This window comes from Hyperolius riggenbachi, chromosome 2, assembly GCF_040937935.1.
Source record: "Hyperolius riggenbachi isolate aHypRig1 chromosome 2, aHypRig1.pri, whole genome shotgun sequence".
NCBI lineage: Eukaryota > Metazoa > Chordata > Amphibia > Anura > Hyperoliidae > Hyperolius > Hyperolius riggenbachi.
Window position 1 is genome coordinate 473,454,890 of NC_090647.1, and position 23,442 is coordinate 473,478,331.

A 23,442-nucleotide genomic window follows, 5' to 3' on the forward strand; every position below is an offset into this window, starting at 1 on the left:
AGGTCGGGGGAAAATGAGTTGAAGTTACCCGGGGCTTCTAATGGTCCCCCGCAGGCATCCTGTGCTCTCGCAGCCACTCACCAATGCTCCGGCCCCGCCTCCGGTTCACTTCTGGAATTTCAGACTTTAAAGTCTGAAAACCACTGTGCCTGGATTGCCGTGTCCTCGCTCCCGCTGATGTCACCAGGAGTGTACTGCACAGGCACAGACCATACTGGGCCTGCGCAGTACGCTCCTGGTGACATGAAGAGGAGCGAGGACACGGCAATCCAGGCGCAGTGGTTTTCAGACTTTAAAGTCTGAAATTCCAGAAGTGAACCGGAGGCAGGGCCAGAGCATCAGTGAGAGGCTGTGTGGGCACAGGATGTCTGCGGGGGACCATTGGAAGCCCTGGGTAAGTTAAACTCATTTCCCCCCCGACCCCTCCCCCCCCCCCCCCCCCCCCTACAGTATTCCTTTAAATTTAATGCTAACTGCATGCACCTTGGAGTTGGGCCAATCAATATCATCAGGAGGTCCGCTTTCAAGCTTCATGTTTTTTGCATTACATTTGCATGTAAGGCATACTGTATGTGCATCTCTTTGAAGTGAGACATCTTGCTATGCAGTTGTGATACTGGCTTCAGACTTGCTTTGCTAGGCATAGACACTTCCATTAGCAGTAGATCAGGTAATTGGGATATGCTGGCGATACATAAATCTATAATAATGTTTACTCCATATCAACTCTGTACCTGTTCAAGTTTTATCTGCAATCTTGTCCAATAGTGAACACGCCCATTGCTGCTTCTTGTTGCCATGTAAGACCATGTCCCCGCCCCTCAAGTACTGCTGCTGTCTGCTTCCTCATTGCAGAGCTGGCATACCCAGGCAACATGGAGTCAGTATTTCTCTATGGTCAACCGCTTCGTTCTACTGTGCAGGCATGGACCGCCCTTCCACGTGCCTAGTCCAGATGCATTAGTCTTTGGTCGGGGAGCACAGCCAAAATAAACCTATTCAACAAGCTATTGTCAAATAGAGCACAGGTGTCGAACTCCAGTCCTCAAGGGCCATATCCATGCGTTTAGGATGGACTGAAAAAAAGTATTCTACTTGAACCACACCTTTCTTGATTCAGTCCCGTTAATTCATTTGCATTGAGCCCAAAATGTGTGAGCACATTGGCCTTTAAGGACTGGAGTTCAAGATCCTTGTTTTAGAAGGACCCTGGCCTGGAATGGTGAGCTGTGGGAGGATCCAGGAAGCCTTCCCATTACTGGGGTAACTTATCTAACTGTATATGTATTTTTTTTTTTTTTTTTAACTTCAGGTGTAATTTGAGTATGTTTTAATGTCTGCGTCTTGCTTTCTCACGCTTGTAGGTTTTGCTCAAAGAGTACAACTTTGATAGCAGACACAAGCCCACCTTTACGGAGGAGGACATATTGAATATTTTCCCTGTGGTGAAACATGTCAATCCCAAAGCTTCCGATGCTTTTCATTTCTTCCAGAGCGGACAAGCTAAAGTACAACAGGGTGAGTCTGCCTGTCAGGATCTCTGGGTGTCTCAGTCAAGGTGCGACTCTGTAAGGAAACACCCAATAGAATTGACTTTCTGCCGCCCTCATCATAGCTGAGGATTCTGCACATAGTTAATTTGTGTAGTCTGGCAAGCGTGTTGGTGCAGAACATGTGATGACTTCAGCCATATAGATTATGTCAGCACACCAAACAGTAATGCCAGGAAACCCTGCCTGCCAGCTTTCTGATAGTTATCTGTATATCATCCTCTTGGCCTGTAGCCACCACGTCATTACTCTTACATAAGCACTGTAGTAGCGTGAGGCGCTGTACATACTGTACATTGTAGCTCCCTATACTCGCAGGTTTGACCTTAAACCTATTCCTATCCGTCCTTCCCCCATATCTATGGAAACCTGTATTGTGTGTACCGTATCTTATTGCTATTTTTTATGATTTGCAGGGTTTTTGAAAGAAGGGTGTGAATTAATCAATGAAGCCTTAAACTTATTTAATAACGTGTATGGTGCCATGCACGTGGAGATCTGTGCCTGCCTGCGTCTGCTTGCCCGACTCAACTATATCATGGGCGACTATACTGAGGTAAATTACATGAATTTGCTGGTTTAAGTTTGTGAACCATTTCCCAGTTTTCCCTGTCACCTCTCTACCTGATCATATGAAAAAAAAATGTATACATTGGATTTTTTTTAATCTACTGAGTATTAGAAGAGCATTGCCTGTCTGTAGCGAGTGGCAGTTAATCTATTGATACAGTATAATGCTTTTATAGTAAGCTCCAAGGGGCCAGGAAAAGTGGTTTATTATAGCAGAAGTTTATCAGAAATTGTCATATTCAAGTGCATAAAGTGTACTAACTGTATCTTAATTCTAACAATAATTGGGAGTCATTTTCTTCTTTTTAATGCTTCAGCAAGACAGTGTCTAGGCTAGATCAAAATGCACAGTGCTCAATATGATGGGGTTTGTATGTAACAGCTTGCACAGGAAGCATAGGTCTCAACAGCTAATGCAGATACTGTACTGATAGTGTGCTCCTTTGCCCACATTTCTGTGCAGCCTAGAGGATACTGTAGCATTGCAGCCGTGCACAAGCAAGTCACAGATGACTTGGTTATGCAGGGCTGCCTGATTCCCTCAGTTATCAGGCAGCTGCTTACACAGAAAGCACTGGCTGATGCTTTTGAGGTAATCCATGCAGACCCAGAGTACTGTGCAGATAGCGAGCAGGAAGTAACTGCCATCCCGCCCACCGGTCGCGGCTCATGGGTCTCCCAACTGCCTGCCCACTTTCCACTATAGCCAGATACATAATACCTCAAGGGCCAAAAAAAGGTTTACTTTAAGAGAAGTTCTATTATATCGGGTTTACTATACCAATTACTTATAATTGTGCTTGGCCAGGATCTGGACATTTAGTTTACTATACCCGAATGTTGACTATACAAGGGTTTACTATAACAAGATTATACTGTGTACTTTGCATTGTGGGAGAAAGCAAAAACACCTGGACAGACCCCGTGCAGATGTGTTAAGATGATATTCATCACATGCATTTGTATTTAGTGGCAAGCACAGGACCTCAACACTACAAAGGATTCAATTCACCCATCATCCACATCCGCAAAACATCCATAAAAGATACTAAAGTAGTGCTTTATGTATTTTTTTTTTTTAAGGCCTTAAGTAACCAGCAGAAAGCTGTTCTGATGAGTGAGAGAATTCTGAGCATTGAGCACCCCAGCACTATCCAGGAATATGTAAGTATCTGTCTTCCCTGTCGCTCTGCGCTGCCTGGCTGGTATCCTGGGAGATCCTCTGACGCCTTTGCCTGTGTCTCCATATAGATGCACCTAGCACTGTACTGCTTCGCAAATAGCCAGCTCTCCAGTGCATTGAATTTGCTGTACCGGGCTCGATACCTAATGCTGGTTGTGTTTGGAGAAGGACACCCAGAAATGGCACTTTTAGATGTAAGTATTACCACGGTGATCATACGTATTTCCCTGCTTGACATTATCAACCTATTAGTATGTTTGTAATTCCTGTGATAAAGCTAGTGAAGCAGAGGCGTAACTAGGGGCGCCCAGAGGTGTGTGTGTGTGTGTGTGTGTGTGTGTGTGTGTGTGTGTGTGTGTGTGTGTGTGTGTGTGGTGGTGGAGGGGGGGGGGGGGGTCAACTACTAACTTTCCCTTTCTCCGATAGTCCAGATCAGGTATTTTTGGGTGTGGGTTTGAATACCCTGATGGCCACTCTTGTTTTATGAGCCATGTAAGATGGGCCTCCAGGCTGTGAGGCAAAGGAAGGGTTATGGACATTAAGGGGGCCCATCAAAGTTTTGCCGGAGGGGGGGCTTAACCACCTTGGCAGTAATGACGAGCTCAGCCGCGGTGGATTGCTCAGCCCCTGGAGGGTCTTTTTGCACCAAATTTTCGGAGGGGGTGGTGGTAGCGCTTGGCTACCTGCATCACTCCTCCGATCGCCGCCGGCCCGTTCTGATCCCCCCGATCGCCTCTGTTTTTGCTTACCTCCCCCCCCCCCCCCCCATAGCCTCTCCATAGCCTCCAGGGGTTGCTATGGCGGCGATCGGAACTGCGAAAGACGTCAATGACGTCATGTCCGATCGCCGCCATAGCAACGTCTGAAGCTATGGCGGAGATCTCGGCCAGGTAAATATCACTGGCGGAGGGTGGGGACACAGTGCCAGGGGATTTTGGGGGGAGAGTGTAGCTAGCCTAGTGCTAGCTACACTAAAAAAATAACCTTAAAAAAAAAGGCACTTGCATGGCTGCAATAATTGTAACGCTATGGTGGTTAATTTGTACTTGCACCCCTGGAGTGAAAGCCAATTTTTGAATTAATGCTTATTTATATGGCAACTAGATAAAGCCAAGCTAGGGTTCTATCTGTGTTCATGTTATCTTTATGGTTTGTAATCTTAATACTAATCATTTCCCATGATTCATGTCCTATGTCTCTACAGAGCAACATTGGCCTTGTGCTGCATGGAGTAATGGAGTATGACCTGGCCCTCCGATTCCTGGAGAACGCACTCACCATTAACTCCAAGTATCATGGAGCCAAGTCTCTCAAAGTGGCGCTAAGGTGAGAAATCTGAAGGTCTACCAGGAGAAATGGTTTTGTGTACAAGGTTTTAAAGAGCAACCCTAGTAACATACAGTAGAACGCAGTTCAATTATTCGGGGTACTCAATTTTATGTTAATTATCCTGGTTTCAGAATAAAAAAAATATATATCTATAGTGCTGTATATTGGTATATATTCCCAGTGATGGAACACACAGTAAACAGATTCCACAGTGATACATCTTGCCAGAAGTAAAGATGTTGCCAACTGTGGTAAATTTCACAATTTAAATCACAGTTAGAACTTTTTTTTACAGTGGGCCAATATCAACTAAATCATATATTTAGTATTGTAAAAAATAAGCAGTTTTATTCAATACGATATATTCAGTAAAGATCCTCTTTAACCATTTCAGCCCGCGGGTATTTTTCACCTTATGGACGAGAAGAATTTTCACCTGTCAGCGCTTCTCCGATTCATTCCCCAATAACTTTATCACTACTTATCACAACAAAATGATATATGCCTTGTTTTTTCTGCCACCAGTTAGGCTTTCTTTGGGTGTTACATTATGCTAAGAATTATTTTATTCTAAATGCATTATGATGGGAATAATAAGAAAAAAATGGAAACAATTCATTATTTTTCAGTTTTCAGCCATTATAGTTTTAAAATAATTAATTAAAATCCACACATTTTATTTGGCCATTTGTCCCAGTTATTGCAACGTTAAAGGTATATCACTAGTACAATGTACGGTGACAATAATTTATTTGGAAATAAAGGTGCATTTTTTCAGTTTTACATCCATCGCTAGTTTTTAGCCCATTATTTAATAATTATATGCCCTATTGTCGTCATAGATATATTTTTCCCCCCCAAAGTCAGTAGGTGTAATTTACTATTTGGCCACAAGATGGCCCCACTGAGCAAAAATCCTATTAACCTATGGGTTGTCACATTGTAACTAAGGAAGTGACACTGCGATCACAGTGCCGGTAGGGAGATTATGAATGGGAACATTGTTCCCATTCATAAATTCAATGATCAGGCGGTGGAAACCAGTGTCGGGAGATAGCGCGGCAGCTCTATGTAAGAATAAACACTGGTTTTGAACAAAAACAGTGTTTATGCTCGACTTTTGTCCCCTGCAGCCAATCCCCCCCCCCCCCCACCCCCCCCTGCTAGCAGCAGCGCGATCGCGGGCATCTGCCTGCATGTTCGCCTGCAATCCCCCCCCACATAGCACATCCCTGCGGCTCTATCAGCTGCCGCTGCGGACCTGAAGCCCACGCGGTATAAATGGTTAATACGTTTTTTGCAAGTTACCAGTACCTTTCAGCAAGGAATCCTTGGGCAAGACTCCCTAAAACTGCTACTCCCTACTGAGTGCACCCTAGTGGCTGCATTCAGAGCGCTTTGAGTCTGCCAGGTGAGAACGTTCTGTGTCTTAAACAAAACCAATGGACAAGCACCTTAAACTTGAATAATAATAAGAGCGGTTCCTAATGAGTAGCAGGGAACCAATTGAAAGGAATGTGCTAAATGGGCAAAAAGACTAAACAAGGGAACAAAGGAGGAAAGCGCCCAGTAAAGCAGCACCAAACCAATTAAAATAGTCAATATAACATTCTTTGAGAACAAACTTTATACATAAAAACAATTAAAATCGGCAACAGTGAAGAAGCGGGGTATGAAGAATAATATGATAAATATTTAGATATTGGATAATAAGTTCTCAAAACCTCAAATCGATAACCTATGAAAACCCATAGGACTACACATGATACAATACAAAAAGTGAGTCCAATTGTAATTATATAGCCAATAATTATACAAATCTTGAAAAAACACAACACAAGTAAGGAGGGACAATTACCCCTCTATGAGTGATAGAAAAAGAAGTAAAAATGGAAGCATAATAAAAATGGAAGTGAAATATAGAATGAGGGTTACAATATAAAGGGATGCTAACGGGAGGAGGATGAGAACAGGAATACCACTGCCAGTTGCCTACGTTCTGTGTCGTCTTGAATATCAGTAAATTTTACTATAGCTAAACCTGTGTGGCTGGATGGTGAGACCAGGGTTTGAATCTCGGCTCTGCCTTTTCAGTAAGCCAGCACCTATTCAGTAGGAGACCTCGGGCAAGTCTCCCTAACACTGCTACTGCCTATAGAGCGCACCCTAGTGGCTGCAGCTCTGGCGATTTGAGTCCACCAGGAGAAAAGCGCGATATAAATGTTATTTGTCTTGTCTTGTCTAAACCTAACCCTAGTCTCACATCTATCAATGCCTTACACTAACCAATCCCCCCCCCCCCCCCCCCCCCCACCAATTACTAACCTCACACCAATGCCTAAACTTAACCGCCATTTATTGGTCACCAAAATTTCCTTTGATTGGCGATATTAACATGGGCGTCTATGGGGTGCCCAAATTTCCTGTCCCCTTATAGGAGAGCTTCCTCTTTTATCGTTGTGGCTTTTTAGCACCAACATTTGCAGCAGTACTTCTGGGACTTGGTGGGCCAGGGTATAAATGCATATTACTTTGCCCTCTGTTGGTCCAAACTGGTAGAAACAAGTTCTCTTTTTGCCATTTTGTATTTAGTGTTGCCCTCATATACATACTCTGAGTGATAAATGGATAGTTTGTGTTTACTCATGAATAATATGGGTTTGTGTAGGACTCGTCAGGGTGTGATATATGTGCAGCTCCTTCCTGTGGTGCTGAGGTCAGGCATGCCATTGTACACGTGTTAAGAATAACAGTATAAAAGTATATTTGCACATGTGTTACACATTGAAGGCGGGTTTCCACTAGAGACGAGCGGCCGTTTCCAAAGGATGCTGACACTTGTGCAGCGCGATTATATGCACCTGAATCGGACGGCTGTGTGAATTCGGATGCATTGTCCAAAATTCTGAAGCAGTTATTTTTTTCCCACACTTAAATTTGGAAGGGGCCTAATGATTTCAATAAGATGCAATTTCTGGATTTGTGTGAGGGAAATCACAATCGCACAGCATCACCCCTAGTGTGGCTGGATAGTGTAATGGTTAAGGGCTCTGCCTCTGACACAAGAGACCTGGGTTCATATCTCGGCTCTTCCTCTTCAGTAAGCCAACGCCTATTAAGTGAGGAGTCCTTGGGCAAAACTCCCTAACGCTGCTACTGCCTACTAAGTGCGTCCCTGGTGGCTGCAGCTCAAGCACTTTGAGATTTCAAGGAGAAAAGCGATAAATGTTATTTGTCTTGTCTTTGTCTAGTGGAAACAAGTTCAATAGGCAGGGTGATTTTACCACAAATTGTTTGTAGAAAAGGATGTGATTTACAATATATTTAACCTTAAATCTAAGTAAAAGGACAATTTTTCAGAATATACAGTACTTCATGTTATAAATTGTTTAGCTTCATCTGTGTATAACATGACTTCTGTATTATTCTTGCAGCCACCATCTTGTAGCGCGGGTGTACGAAACTAAAGGAGAATTCCGATCTGCCTTACAGCATGAGAAGGAAGGATACACAATATACAAGAACCAGGTCAGCCACTCACAGCAAACTTCTAGGTCCTTACTGGGGGGGGGGGGGGGGGGGCTGGGGAGGGTGGGATTGGGTTAGCGCAGTAACGTGTGGAGAGCTTGAGATATGTATCACCCACTTTAATAGGAGACAGCTGTAGTCAGTGAATAGGAAACTGTGTCTTTAGCTGAGTCATGTGTATGTATATGTAATCATGTGTATTCTGCATTTCCACCAGCTGGGGGAGCAGCATGAGAAGACCAAAGAAAGCTCAGAGTACTTGAAGTACCTGACCCAGCAGGCTGTAGCTCTGCAGCGCACAATGAATGAGATATACAAGAACGGATCCAGTGCCAACATTATGCCTCTCAAGGTGGGTGAGCTGTGTGCCCGTGGCTTGTGGAGAAAGACTTGCTGATTATAGAAAACAGGGTACTCCCAGATTTGTTTCGTTTCTTTCATTTTGACTGTAGCCTACAAAGAGATTAACCACTTGCCGACCGCCCACAGCCCATGGGCGGCGGCAAAGTGGACGCCTAAAGGACCGCAATACGCCTTCAGGCGGCGCGTCCTTTAGGCATGCCGGGGGAGCGATCGCGTCATTGATGACGCGCGCTTCCCCCGGCAACTGGCTCCGCCCACCCGCCGTAACATCCTGCCGGCAATACGGAAGCGCCGGCGGGATGTTAACCCCGCGATCGCCGCTACAAAGTGTATAATACACGTTGTAATGTATACAAAGTGTATTATACAGGCTGCCTCCTGCCCTGGTGGTCCCAGTGTCCGAGGGACCACCAGGGCAGGCTGCAGCCACCCTAGTCTGCACCCAAACACACTGATCTGCCCCCCCCCCCGCCCACTGATCGCCCACAGCACCCCTCAGACCCCCCCCTGCCCACCCCCCAGACCCCTGTTTGCACCCAATCACCCCCCTAATAACCCATCAATCACTCCCTGTCACTATCTGTCAACGCTATTTTTTTTTTTATCCCCCCCCTGCCCCCTGCCCCCTCCTGATCACCCCCCCACCCCTCAGATTCTCCCCAGACCCCCCCCCAGACCCCCCCCCCTGTGTACTGTATGCATCTATCTTCCCTGATAACCTGTCAATCACCCATCAATCACCCATCAATCACCCCCTGTCACTGCCACCCAACAATCAGCCCCTAACCTGCCCCTTGCGGGCAATCTGATCACCCACCCACACCAATAGATCGCCCGCAGATCCGACATCAGATCACCTCCCAAATCCATTGTTTACATCTATTCTCTCCTCTAAACACCCACTAATTACCCATCAATCACCCATCAATCACCCCCTATCACCACCTGTCACTTTTACCTATCAGATCAGACCCTAATCTGCCCCTTGCGGGCACCCAATCACCCGCCAACACGCTCAGATTGCCCTCTGACCCCCCCTTATCAATTCGCCAGTGCATTAATTACATCTGTTCTTCCCTGTAATAACCCACTGATCACCTGTCAATCACCTGCCAATCACCTATCACCCATCAATCACCCCCTGTCACCCCCTGTCACTGCCACCCATCAATCAGCCCCTAACCTGCCCCTTGCGGGCAATCTGATCACCCACCCACACCATTAGATCGCCCGCAAACCCGCCGTCAGATTACCTCCCAAATGTATTGTTTACATCTGTTATCTTCTCTAAACACCCACTAATTACCCATCAATCACCCCCTATCACCACCTGTCACTGTTACCTATCAGATCAGACCCTAAGCTACCCCTTGCGGGCACCCAATCACCCGCCCACACGCTCAGATTGCCCTCAGACCCCCCCCCCCCCCCCTTATCAATTCACCAGTGCATTAATTACATCTGTCCTTCCCTGTAATAACCCACTGATCACCTGTCAATCACCTGCCAATCACCTATCACCCATCAATCACCCCCTGTCACTGCCACCCAACAATCAGCCCCTAACCTGCCCCTTGCGGGCAAACTGATCACCCACCCACACCAATAGATCGCCCGCAGATCCGACATCAGATCACCACCCAAGCGCAGTGTTTCCATCTATTCTCTCCTCTAAACACTCACTAATTACCCATCAATCACCCCCTATCACCACCTGTCACTGTTACCCATCAGATCAGACCCTAATCTGCCCCTTGCGGGCACCCAATCACCCGCCTACACACTCAGATTGCCCTCAGACCCCCCCTTATCAATTCGCCAGGGCATTATTTACATCTGTCCTTCCCTGTAATAACCCACTGATCACCTGTCAATCACCCATCAATCACCCCCTGTCACTGCCACCCATCAATCAGCCCCTAACCTGCCCCTTGCGGGCAAACTGATCACCCACCCACACCAATAGATCGCCCGCAGATCCGACATCAGATCACCACCCAAGCGCAGTGTTTCCATCTATTCTCTCCTCTAAACACCCACTAATTACCCATCAATCACCCCCTATCACCACCTGTCACTGTTACCCATCAGATCAGACCCTAATCTGCCCCTTGCGGGCACCCAATCACCCGCCTACACGCTCAGATTGCCCTCAGACCCCCCCTTATCAATTCGCCAGGGCATTGTTTACATCTGTCCTTCCCTGTAATAACCCACTGATCACCTGTCAATCACCTGCCAATCACCTATCACCCATCAATCACCCCCTGTCACTGCCACCCAACAATCAGCCCCTAACCTGCCCCTTGCGGGCAAACTGATCACCCACCCACACCAATAGATCGCCCGCAGATCCGACATCAGATCACCACCCAAGCGCAGTGTTTCCATCTATTCTCTCCTCTAAACACCCACTAATTACCCATCAATCACCCCCTATCACCACCTGTCACTGTTACCCATCAGATCAGACCCTAATCTGCCCCTTGCGGGCACCCAATCACCCGCCTACACGCTCAGATTGCCCTCAGACCCCCCCTTATCAATTCGCCAGGGCATTGTTTACATCTGTCCTTCCCTGTAATAACCCACTGATCACCTGTCAATCACCTATCAATCACCCATCAATCACCCCCTGTCACTGCCACCCATCAATCACCCGCTGTCACTGCCACCCATCAATCAGCCCCTAACCTGCCCCTTGCGGGCAATCTGATCACCCACCCACACCAATAGATCGCCCGCAGATCCGACGTCCGATCACCTCCCAAGTGCAGTGTTCACATCTGTTCTCTACCCTAAACACCCACTAATTACCCATCAATCACCCCCTGTCACTGCTACCTATCAGATTAGACCCCTATCTGCCCCTAGGGCACTCAATCACCCGCCCACACCCTCAAAATGCCCTCAGACCCCAGCCCTGATCACCTCGCCAGTGCATTGCTTGCATCTATTCCCCCCTCTAATCGCACCTTGAGACACCCATCAATCACCTCCTGTCACCCCCTAGCACACCTACCCATCAGATCAGGCCCTAATTTGCCCCGTGTGGGCTCCTGATCACTCGGCCAAACCCTCAGATCCCCCTCAGACCCCCTTCCGATCACCTCCCCAGTGCATTGATTGCATCTATTTTCCCCTCTAACCACCCCCTGAGACACCCATCAATCACCTCCTGTCACCCCCCTAGCACTCCTATCCATCAGATCAGGCCCAATACAACCTGTCATCTAAAAGGCCACCCTGCTTATGACCGGTTCCACAAAATTCGCCCCCTCATAGACCACCTGTCATCAAAATTTGCAGATGCTTATACCCCTGAACAGTCATTTTGAGACATTTGGTTTCCAGACTACTCACGGTTTTGGGCCCGTAAAATGCCAGGGCGGTATAGGAACCCCACAAGTGACCCCATTTTAGAAAAAAAGACACCCCAAGGTATTCTGTTAGGTGTATGACGAGTTCATAGAAGATTTTATTTTTTGTCAAAAGTTAGCGGAAATTGATTTTTATTGGGTTTTTTTCACAAAGTGTCATTTTTCACTAACTTGTGACAAAAAATAAAATCTTCTATGAACTCGCCATACACCTAACGGAATACCTTGGGGTGTCTTCTTTCTAAAATGGTGTCACTTGTGGGGTTCCTATACTGCCCTGGCATTTTAGGGGCCCTAAACCGCGAGGAGTAGTCTAGAAAACAAATGCCTCAAAATGACCCGTGAATAGGAAGTTGGGCCCCTTAGCGCACCTAGGCTGCAAAAAAGTGTCACACATGTGGTACCGCCGTACTCAGGAAAAGTAGTATAATGTGTTTTGGGGTGTATTTTTACACATACCCATGCTGGGTGGGAGAAATTTCTATGTAAATGGTCAATTGTGTGTAAAACAAATCAAACTATTGTCATTTACAGAGATATTTCTCCCACTTAGCATGGGTATGTGTAAAAGTACACCCCAAAACACATTATACTACTTCTCCTGAGTACGGCGGTACCACATGTGTGGCACTTTTTTACACCCTAAGTACGCTAAGGGGCCCAAAGTCCAATGAGTACCTTTAGGATTTCACAGGTCATTTTGCGACATTTGGTTTCAAGACTACTCCTCACGGTTTAGGGCCCCTAAAATGCCAGGGCAGTATAGTAACCTCACAAATGACCCCATTCTAGAAAGAAGACACCCAAAGGTATTCCGTTAGGAGTATGGTGAGTTCATAGAAGATTTTATTTTTTGTCAAAAGTTAGCGGAAAATTGATTTTTATTGTTTTTTTCACAAAGTGTCATTTTCCACTAACTTGTGACAAAAAATAAAATCTTCTATGAACTCACCATACTCCTAACGGAATACCTTGGGGTGTCTTCTTTCTAAAATGGGGTCATTTGTGGGGTTCCTATACTGAACTGGCATTTTAGGGGCCCTAAACCGTGAGGAGTAGTCTGGAAATCAAATTTCGCAAAATGACCTGTGAAATCCTAAAGGTACTCATTGGACTTTGGGCCCTTTAGCGCAGTTAGGGTGCAAAAAAGTGCCACACATGTGGTATTGCCATACTCGGGAGAAGTAGTACAATGTGTTTTGGGGTGTATTTTTACACATACCCATGCTGGGTGGGAGAAATACCTCTGTAAATGACAATCTTTTGATTTTTTTACACACAATTGTCCATTTACAGAGGTATTTCTCCCACCCAGCATGGGTATGTGTAAAAATACACCCCAAAACACATTGTACTACTTCTCCCGAGTACGGCGATACCACATGTGTGGCACTTTTTTGCACCCTAACTGCGCTAAAGGGCCCAAAGTCCAATGAGTACCTTTAGGATTTCACAGGTCATTTTGCGGAATTTGATTTCCAGACTACTCCTCACGGTTTAGGGTCCCTAAAATGCCAGGGCAGTATAGGAACCCCACAAATGACCCCATTTTAGAAAGAAGACACCTCAAGGTATTCCGTTAGGAGTATGGTGAGTTCATAGATTTTATTTTTTGTCACAAGTTAGTGGAAAATGACACTCTGTGAAAAAAACAATAAAAATCAATTTTCCGCTAACTTTTGACAAAAAATAAAATCTTCTATCAACTCACCATACTCCTAACGGAATACCTTGGGGTGTCTTCTTTCTAAAATGGGGTCATTTGTGGGGTTCCTATACTGCCCTGGCATTTTAGGGGCCCTAAACCGTGAAGAGTAGTCTGGAAATCAAATTCCGCAAAATGACTTGTGAAATCCTAAAGGTACTCATTGGACTTTGGGCCCTTTAGCGCAGTTAGGGTGCAAAAAAGTGCCACACATGTGGTATCGCCGTACTCGGGAGAAGTAGTACAATGTGTTTTGGGGTGTATTTTTACACATACCCATGCTGGGTGGGAGAAATAACTCTGTAAATGGACAATTGTGTGTAAAAAAAATGAAAAAATTGTCATTTACAGAGATATTTCTCCCACCCAGCATGGGTATGTGTAAAAATACACCCCAAAACACATTCTACTACTTCTCTTGAGTACGGCAATACCACATGTGTGGCACTTTTTTGCAGCCTAACTGCGCTAAGGGGCCCAAAGTCCAATGAGCACCTTTAGGCTTTACAGGGGTGCTTACAAATTAGCACCCCCCAAAATGCGAGGACAGTAAACACACCCCACAAATGACCCCATTTTGGAAAGTAGACACTTCAAGGTATTCAGAGAGGGGCATGGTGAGTCCGTGGCAGATTTCATTTTTTTTTTGTCGCAAGTTAGAAGAAATGGATTCTTTTTTTTTTCTTTTTTTTTGTCACAAAGTGTCATTTTCCGCTTACTTGTGACAAAAAATAATATCTTCTATGAACTCACTATGCCTCTCAGTGAATACTTTGGGATGTCTTCTTTCCAAAATGGGGTCATTTGGGGGGTATTTATACTATCCTGGAATTCTAGCCCCTCATGAAACATGACAGGGGGTCAGAAAAGTCATAGATGCTTGAAAATGGCAAAATTCACTTTTTGCACCATAGTTTGTAAACGCTATAACTTTTACCCAAACCAATAAATATACACTGAATGGTTTTTTTTTTAAATCAAAAACATGTTTGTCCACATTTTTCGCGCTGCATGTATACAGAAATTTTACTTTATTTGAAAATTGTCAGCACAAAGTTAAAAAAATCATTTTTTTGCCAAAATTCATGTCTTTTTTGATGAATATAATAAAAAGTAAAAATCGCAGGAGCAATCAAATAGCACCAAAAGAAAGCTTTATTAGTGACAAGAAAAGGAGCCAAAATTCATTTAGGTGGTAGGTTGTATGAGCGAGCAATAAACCGTGAAAGCTGCAGTGGTCTGAATGGAAAAAAAGTGGCCGGTCCTTAAGGGGTAGAAAGACTGTGGTCCTCAAGTGGTTAAACAATCTTTAATTGTAAAATTTCATACCGTAAAATGCTTCAAAACCCTCCATGTGATTAAAAATACCAGCTGGTCACCTGAAGTCTGTACCCTCCCTGTGCATCTCTGATCATGGGATGGGACTTGCTGATTGTAGTTTACATCAGATTGGAAGTAGGGTTATTTAGCCAGGCAGTGCAGTGAGATGTTGTGTGCAAACAGCACTATCCCATACCCAGAGCTGTGGAGTCGGAGTCGAGGAGTCGGAGCAATTTGGGGTACCCGGAGTTGGGAGTCAGTGATTTCATAAACTGAAGAGTCGGAGTCGGGTGATTTTTGTACAAAATCCACAGCCCTGGTAAGTATTAGACTAAGCCAGTGGTCCTCAAACTAAGGCCCGCGGGCCGAATGTGGCCCCCTAAGGCTTTTTTACCCCCCCCCCCCCCCCCCACACACACACACACACAAAATGTATTACAGATGCGGTCAGCTACATCTTTAAATATTGGTAATCTGCATATAGAATGAAGCCAGAAAGCCGTAATTTGCTGGTTTCCAATCAAATTCCACATCAGGTGACACGGTTGTCCAATTGGACTGCAGGTTGTCACCTGGGTATGTTTCACTGTCTGGTGCACAAAGACTTCTACAATATTTTGGGGACCCCTGGACTAAGCAGTCAGAGCCATTTTGAGAAGTTGGAGTCGGTGGTTTCATAAAATGAGGAATCTGAGTCGGAAGATCTTTGTATCAACTCCACAGCCCTCTGTTGCCTTGCACTTACCTGCATGCTGTCAACTTTTACCACTACTAGATGCTTAAAGTGAACCTGAGATGAACACATTTATACAGTACTTGCCTGTAGCTTCCTCCAGCCCCCTGCAGTCTTTCTCGTCCCTCGGGTTCCATCCGGTCCTCTCCATTCTTCTGCAGTCTGACCTGAAAAAGTCTCTGACTGGCCACTGCGCAGTCCCGGTTGTGCTCACCCCGATGGCGTTTGTGTGGCTGGGAGCACTTTGTGCAGTTCACAAAGACTGTAATTGTGCTTGCTCAGATTGCTCCCGGCCATGGCAGTGGGTACAGAAGGTGTGCATGGCAAGGATTGTGCATGGGCTTACAGCCGTGCAACAAAGGAGACCAGACAAAATCCAAGGCCAGACAGACTACAAGGAGCTGCCAAACCAGACAGACTACAGGGGGATGAAGGAAGCCCCCGGTAAGTAAAGATCCTGAGGTGTTCTTCATCTCAGGTTTCCTTTAAGTATAACTTCCTACCCAACTTTAACCCTTTCTGACTCCTATCCCTAACTTTCTCCAACCCCTTCCCAAATGTTTACACTGACCTCCACCACAGATGCAAATTCCATTCCTTATCCCTAACTGTAATCCTCTGACCATAACATCTAAATCCAGCCTCGCCCTACTCTGTCACCTAACACAGAGCCTCCTAAGCAACACCTAACCCTTACCAAGAACACGAAAGAATACTCACCTTTCATCATGTTCACTCCGATGCCGAATTCAAGCATCAGGGGTCAAAATACTGACTATATAATAGCTGAACACTGGTGCTTGTAACTGATAAGCCCCTGTGCACCGGTATCAACTGCCTTATAGACGGGCATTGTACCAAACCAATGGCACTGTAACTGGGTCATCTAGCAGTTATTAGCAGGTAATGATAGAATTACCCGACATTAGAGGTGATCGGTTTTCCTAGAATTTCTCTCATCCGTGGGAAAACCCATGATAGGTTTGAGCTGATCAATTCGTGCTCCTCTGATTTGCTGGTCACTAAATGAGATGCTGATAATTTCAGACTGATGCAGATCTATTGCTAATTTTGTGAAAATGTATCCCATTTCAAAACAGACTAATCAATTGCAGTAGCTATGTTAGGTGAGGTCCATTTCCACACTGCATAACATTTGCATGAATTTAACTTATTAGCATCTTATTGACTATCCCTAGTGATGATCAGCCTGCACAGGAAACAGGAGCAGATACAATCACATGATCCAGTCAATCAAAATGATAAATAGATTGTGGGCTTCTTTATGAATTCTCCTGGTAGGAAATTCTCCTATGAGAACATCTATACTCTGCATACATTGGGTGGTTCATGTTGGGGATTTCCTGGCATTCATCTCTAGGTTTTATGGATGTTTGTATTACTGGTGGTGTGGATTCCCCTTGTGCATCTTGGGAAAGCTTATCTATATTTGGTGTTTAAATCCTATTGGGAGAATTTTTGAAAGGTGGGGAAGTAGCAGTGTTGGTTGTAAGAATAAGAATAAGAGTAAGAAGTTTTAGATGTATGATTGAGCCACTACAATCAGCCGGATGGCAGCCCCCATGTTATCCCTCTCACAACACAGTCACTTAAATTACAAAATGATCTCAGAGTCTGGCCACCTCTTCTGCATCAGGCATATTGCCCATCTAGTGATTAAATGATCAGACATGGGTTTTGTTTTGCATCGCCTTGGCTGCCTTGGATTTTTGTTAACCAAACAGGTTTGTTGTTTTGCGAATTGTCACCCAATTCTTTTCCCACTCTGTAACCATGTTATGACTAGTGCTGAACAGATATGTAACAGTAATGTTATTGTGTTCATCCTCTTTCAGTTCTCAGCCCCCAGCATGGCCAGTGTTCTGGATCAGCTCAATATCATCAATGGAATCCTATTCATTCCTCTCAGGTGACGACATCTCCCATTGCGGCATAAGTGTGTACAGACAGCTCCCATTGTGTGTACTGACTGACAGCTCACATTGTAGCATGAGTGTGTACTGACAGCTCACATTGTAGCATGAGTGTGTACTGACAGCTCCCATTGTGGCATGAGTGTGTACTGACAGCTCCCATTGTGGCGTGTGTGTACTGACTGACTGTTCCCATTGTGGCATGAGTGGGTGCTGACTGACCGCTCCATTGTGGCATGAGTGTGTGCTGACTGACGGCTCCCATTGTGGCATGAGTGTGTACTGACTGATGGCTCCCATTGCGGCATGAGTGTGTACTGACTGATGACTCCTATTGTGGCATGAGTGTGTACTGACTGATGGCTCCCATTGTGGCATGAGTGTGTACTGACTGATGGCTCCCATTGCGGCATGAGTGTGTACTGACTGATGACTCCTATTGTGGCATGAGTGTGTACTGACTGATGGCTCCCATTGTGGCATGAGTGTGTACTGACTGATGGCTCCCATTGTGGCATGAGTGTGTACTGACTGACGGCTCCCATTGGGGCATGAGTGTGTACTAACTGACGGCTCCCATTGGGGCATGAGTGTGTGTACTGACTGACAGCTCCCATTGTGGCATGAGTGTGTGTACTGACTGACGGCTCCCATTGTGGCATGAGTGTGTGCTGACTGACAGCTCCCATTGGGGCATGAGTGTGTGCTGACTGACGGCTCACATTGCGGCATGAGTGTGTACTGACTGACGGCTCACATTGCGGCATGAGTGTGTACTGACTGACGGCTCCCATTGGGGCATGAGTGTGTACTGACTGACGGCTCCCATTGGGGCATGAGTGTGTACTGACTGACGGCTCCCATTGGGGCATGAGTGTGTACTGACTGACGGCTCCCATTGGGGCATGATTGTGTGCTGACTGACTGCTCACATTGCGGCATGAGTGTGTACTGACTGACGGCTCCCATTGTGGCATGAGTGTGTACTGACTGACGGCTCCCATTGTGGCATGAGTGTGTACTGACTGACGGCTCCCATTGTGGCATGAGTGTGTGCTGACTGACTGCTCCCATTGTGGCATGAGTGTGTGCTGACTGACGGCTCCCATTGTGGCATGAGTGTGTACTGACTGACGGCTCACATTGCGGCATGAGTGTGTACTGACTGACGGCTCCCATTGCGGCATGAGTGTGTACTGACTGACGGCTCCCATTGGGGCATGAGTGTGTACTGACTGACGGCTCCCATTAGGGCATGAGTGTGTACTGACTGACAGCTCCCATTGGGGCATGATTGTGTGCTGACTGACTGCTCACATTGCGGCATGAGTGTGTACTGACTGACGGCTCCCATTGTGGCATGAGTGTGTACTGACTGACGGCTCACATTGCGGCATAAGTGTGTGTACTGACTGACAGCTCCCATTGTGGCATGAGTGTGTACTGACTGACGGCTCACATTGCGGCATGAGTGTGTGTACTGACTGACGGCTCCCATTGCAGCATGAGTGTGTGTACTGACTGACAGCTCCCATTGTGGCATGAGTGTGTACTGACTGACAGCTCCCATTGGGGCATGAGTGTGTACTGACTGACGACTCCCATTGCGGCATGAGTGTGTACTGACTGACGGCTCCCATTGCGGCATGAGTGTGTACTGACTGACGGCTCCCATTGTGGCATGAGTGTACTGACTGACGGCTCCCATTGTGGCATGAGTGTGTACTGACTGACGGCTCCCATTGTGGCATGAGTGTGTACTGACTGACGGCTCCCATTGTGGCATGAGTGTGTGCTGACTGACTGCTCACATTGCGGCATGAGTGTGTACTGACTGACGGCTCCCATTGTGGCATGAGTGTGTACTGACTGACGGCTCCCATTGTGGCATGAGTGTGTACTGACTGACGGCTCCCATTGTGGCATGAGTGTGTGCTGACTGACTGCTCCCATTGTGGCATGAGTGTGTGCTGACTGACGGCTCCCATTGTGGCATGAGTGTGTGCTGACTGACGGCTCCCATTGCGGCATGAGTGTGTACTGACTGACGGCTCCCATTGGGGCATGAGTGTGTACTGACTGACGGCTCCCATTAGGGCATGAGTGTGTACTGACTGACAGCTCCCATTGGGGCATGATTGTGTGCTGACTGACTGCTCACATTGCGGCATGAGTGTGTACTGACTGACGGCTCCCATTGTGGCATGACTGTGTACTGACTGACGGCTCCCATTGTGGCATGAGTGTGTACTGACTGACGGCTCACATTGCGGCATAAGTGTGTGTACTGACTGACAGCTCCCATTGTGGCATGAGTGTGTACTGACTGACGGCTCACATTGCGGCATGAGTGTGTGTACTGACTGACGGCTCCCATTGCAGCATGAGTGTGTGTACTGACTGACAGCTCCCATTGTGGCATGAGTGTGTACTGACTGACAGCTCCCATTGGGGCATGAGTGTGTACTGACTGACGACTCCCATTGCGGCATGAGTGTGTACTGACTGACGGCTCCCATTGCGGCATGAGTGTGTACTGACTGACGGCTCCCATTGTGGCATGAGTGTACTGACTGACGGCTCCCATTGTGGCATGAGTGTGTACTGACTGACGGCTCCCATTGTGGCATGAGTGTGTACTGACTGACGGCTCCCATTGTGGCATGAGTGTGTGCTGACTGATGACTCCCATTGTGGCATGAGTGTGTACTGACTGACGGCTCCCATTGTGGCATGAGTGTGTACTGACTGACAGCTCCCATTGTGGCATGAGTGTCTACTGACTGACGGCTCACATTGCGGCATGAGTGTGTGTACTGACTGACGGCTCCCATTGCGGCATGAGTGTGTGTACTGACTGACAGCTCCCATTGGGGCATGAGTGTGTACTGACTGACGGCTCACATTGCGGCATGAGTGTGTACTGACTGACGGCTCACATTGCGGCATGAGTGTGTACTGACTGACGGCTCCCATTGTGGCATGAGTGTGTACTGACTGACGGCTCACATTGCGGCATGAGTGTGTGTACTGACTGACGGCTCCCATTGCGGCATGAGTGTGTGTACTGACTGACGGCTCCCATTGTGGCATGAGTGTGTACTGACTGACAGCTCCCATTGGGGCATGAGTGTGTACTGACTGACGGCTCCCATTGCGGCATGAGTGTGTACTGACTGACGGCTCCCATTGCGGCATGAGTGTGTACTGACTGACGGCTCCCATTGTGGCATGAGTGTACTGACTGACGGCTCCCATTGTGGCATGAGTGTGTACTGACTGACGGCTCCCATTGTGGCATGAGTGTGTACTGACTGACAGCTCCCATTGGGGCATGATTGTGTGCTGACTGACGGCTCACATTGCGGCATGAGTGTGTGCTGACTGACAGCTCCCATTGGGGCATGAGTGTGTACTGACTGACGGCTCACATTGCGGCATGAGTGTGTACTGACTGACGGCTCACATTGCGGCATGAGTGTGTACTGACTGACGGCTCCCATTGTGGCATGAGTGTGTACTGACTGACGGCTCACATTGCGGCATGAGTGTGTGTACTGACTGACGGCTCCCATTGCGGCATGAGTGTGTGTACTGACTGACGGCTCCCATTGGGGCATGAGTGTGTACTGACTGACGGCTCCCATTGGGGCATGAGTGTGTACTGACTGACGGCTCCCATTGCGGCATGAGTGTGTACTGACTGACGGCTCCCATTGCGGCATGAGTGTGTACTGACTGACGGCTCCCATTGTGGCATGAGTGTACTGACTGACGGCTCCCATTGTGGCATGAGTGTACTGACTGACGGCTCCCATTGTGGCATGAGTGTGTACTGACTGACGGCTCCCATTGTGGCATGAGTGTGTACTGACTGACAGCTCCCATTGGGGCATGATTGTGTGCCGACTGACGGCTCACATTGCGGCATGAGTGTGTACCGACTGACGGCTCCCATTGTGGCATGAGTGTGTACTGACTGACGGCTCACATTGCGGGATGAGTGTGTGTACTGACTGACGGCTCCCATTGGGGCATGAGTGTGTACTGACTGACGACTCCCATTGCGGCATGAGTGTGTACTGACTGACGGCTCCCATTGCGGCATGAGTGTGTACTGACTGACGGCTCCCATTGTGGCATGAGTGTACTGACTGACGGCTCCCATTGTGGCATGAGTGTGTACTGACTGACGGCTCCCATTGTGGCATGAGTGTGTACTGACTGACGGCTCCCATTGTGGCATGAGTGTGTACTGACTGACGGCTCACATTGCGGCATGAGTGTGTACTGACTGACGGCTCACATTGCGGCATGAGTGTGTACTGACTGACGGCTCCCATTCATGAGTGTGTACTGACTGACGGCTCACATTGCGGGATGAGTGTGTACTGACTGACAGCTCCCATTGGGGCATGAGTGTGTACTGACTGATGACTCCCATTGGGGCATGAGTGTGTACTGACTGACGACTCCCATTGCGGCATGAGTGTGTACTGACTGATGGCTCCCATTAGCGGCATGAGTGTGTACTGACTGACGGCTCCCATTGTGGCATGAGTGTACTGACTGACGGCTCCCATTGTGGCATGAGTGTGTACTGACTGACAGCTCCCATTGGGGCATGGGGGCATGTGTGTGTGCTGACCGCTCCCATTGTGGCATGAGTGTGTACTGACTGACGGCTTCCCATTGTGGCATGAGTGTACTGACTGACGGCTCCCATTGTGGCATGAGTGTGTGCTGACTGACAGCTCCATTGGGCATGGGGGCATGTGTGTGTGCTGACCGCTCCCATTGTGGCATGAGTGTGTGCTGACTGACAGCTCCCATTGGGCATGTGTGTGTGCTGACTGAAGTCTCCAGTTGTGGCATGTGTGGTACTGAGTGCAGCTCCCATTGTGGCATGGGGTGTGTACTGAGTGCAGCTCCCATTGTGGCATGAGTGTGTACTGACTGACGGCTCACATTGCGGCATGAGTGTGTACTGACTGACGGCTCCCATTGTGGCATGAGTGTGTACTGACTGACGGCTCACATTGCGGGATGAGTGTGTACTGACTGACAGCCTCCATTGGGGCATGAGTGTGTACTGACTGATGACTCCCATTGGGGCATGAGTGTGTACTGACTGACGACTCCCATTGCGGGCATGAGTGTGTACTGACTGATGGCTCCCATTGCGGCATGAGTGTGTACTGACTGACGGCTCCCATTGTGGCATGAGTGTGTACTGACCTGACGGCTCCCATTGTGGCATGAGTGTGTACTGACTGACAGCTCCCATTGGGGCATGAGTGTGTGCTGACTGACGGCTCACATTGCGGCATGAGTGCGTACTGACTGATGGCTCCCATTGGTGCATGAGTGTGTACTGACTGATGGCTCACATTGTGGCATGAGTGTGTGCTGACTGACAGCTCCCATTGGGGCATGGGGGCATGTGTGTGTGCTGACCGCTCCCATTGTGGCATGTGTGTGCTGACTGACAGCTCCCATTGGGGCATGTGTGTGTGCTGACTGAAGTCTCCAGTTGTGGCATGGGTGTGTACTGAGTGCAGCTCCCATTGTGGCATGGGTGTGTACTGAGTGCAGCTCCCATTGTGGCATGAGTGTGTACTGACTGACAGCTCCCATTGTGGCATGGGTGTGTACTGACTGACGGCTCCCATTGTGGCATGGGTGTGTACTGACTGACGGCTCCCATTGTGGCATGGGTGTGTACTGACTGACGGCTACCATTGTGGTATGAGTGTGTACTGACTAACAGCTCCCATTGGGTCATGTGTGTTCACTGACTGACAGCTCCCATTATGGCATGAGTGTATACTGACTGAAGTCTCCAAT

At 47.5% G+C, this 23,442-nt stretch overlaps 1 protein-coding gene across 1 annotated transcript in view; it reads left to right on the plus strand.

Moving 5' to 3' along the window:
* The window catches only part of CLUH (clustered mitochondria homolog), a 116,917-nt gene that overhangs the window by 89,215 nt on the left and 4,260 nt on the right, over window positions 1-23,442 (plus strand). The window contains exons 23-25 of the mRNA XM_068270236.1: window positions 8,067-8,160; window positions 8,378-8,512; window positions 17,518-17,591. Of these exons, the coding sequence (XP_068126337.1) occupies window positions 8,067-8,160; window positions 8,378-8,512; window positions 17,518-17,591 (303 nt within the window). The remainder of the gene's footprint in view (window positions 1-8,066; window positions 8,161-8,377; window positions 8,513-17,517; window positions 17,592-23,442) is intronic.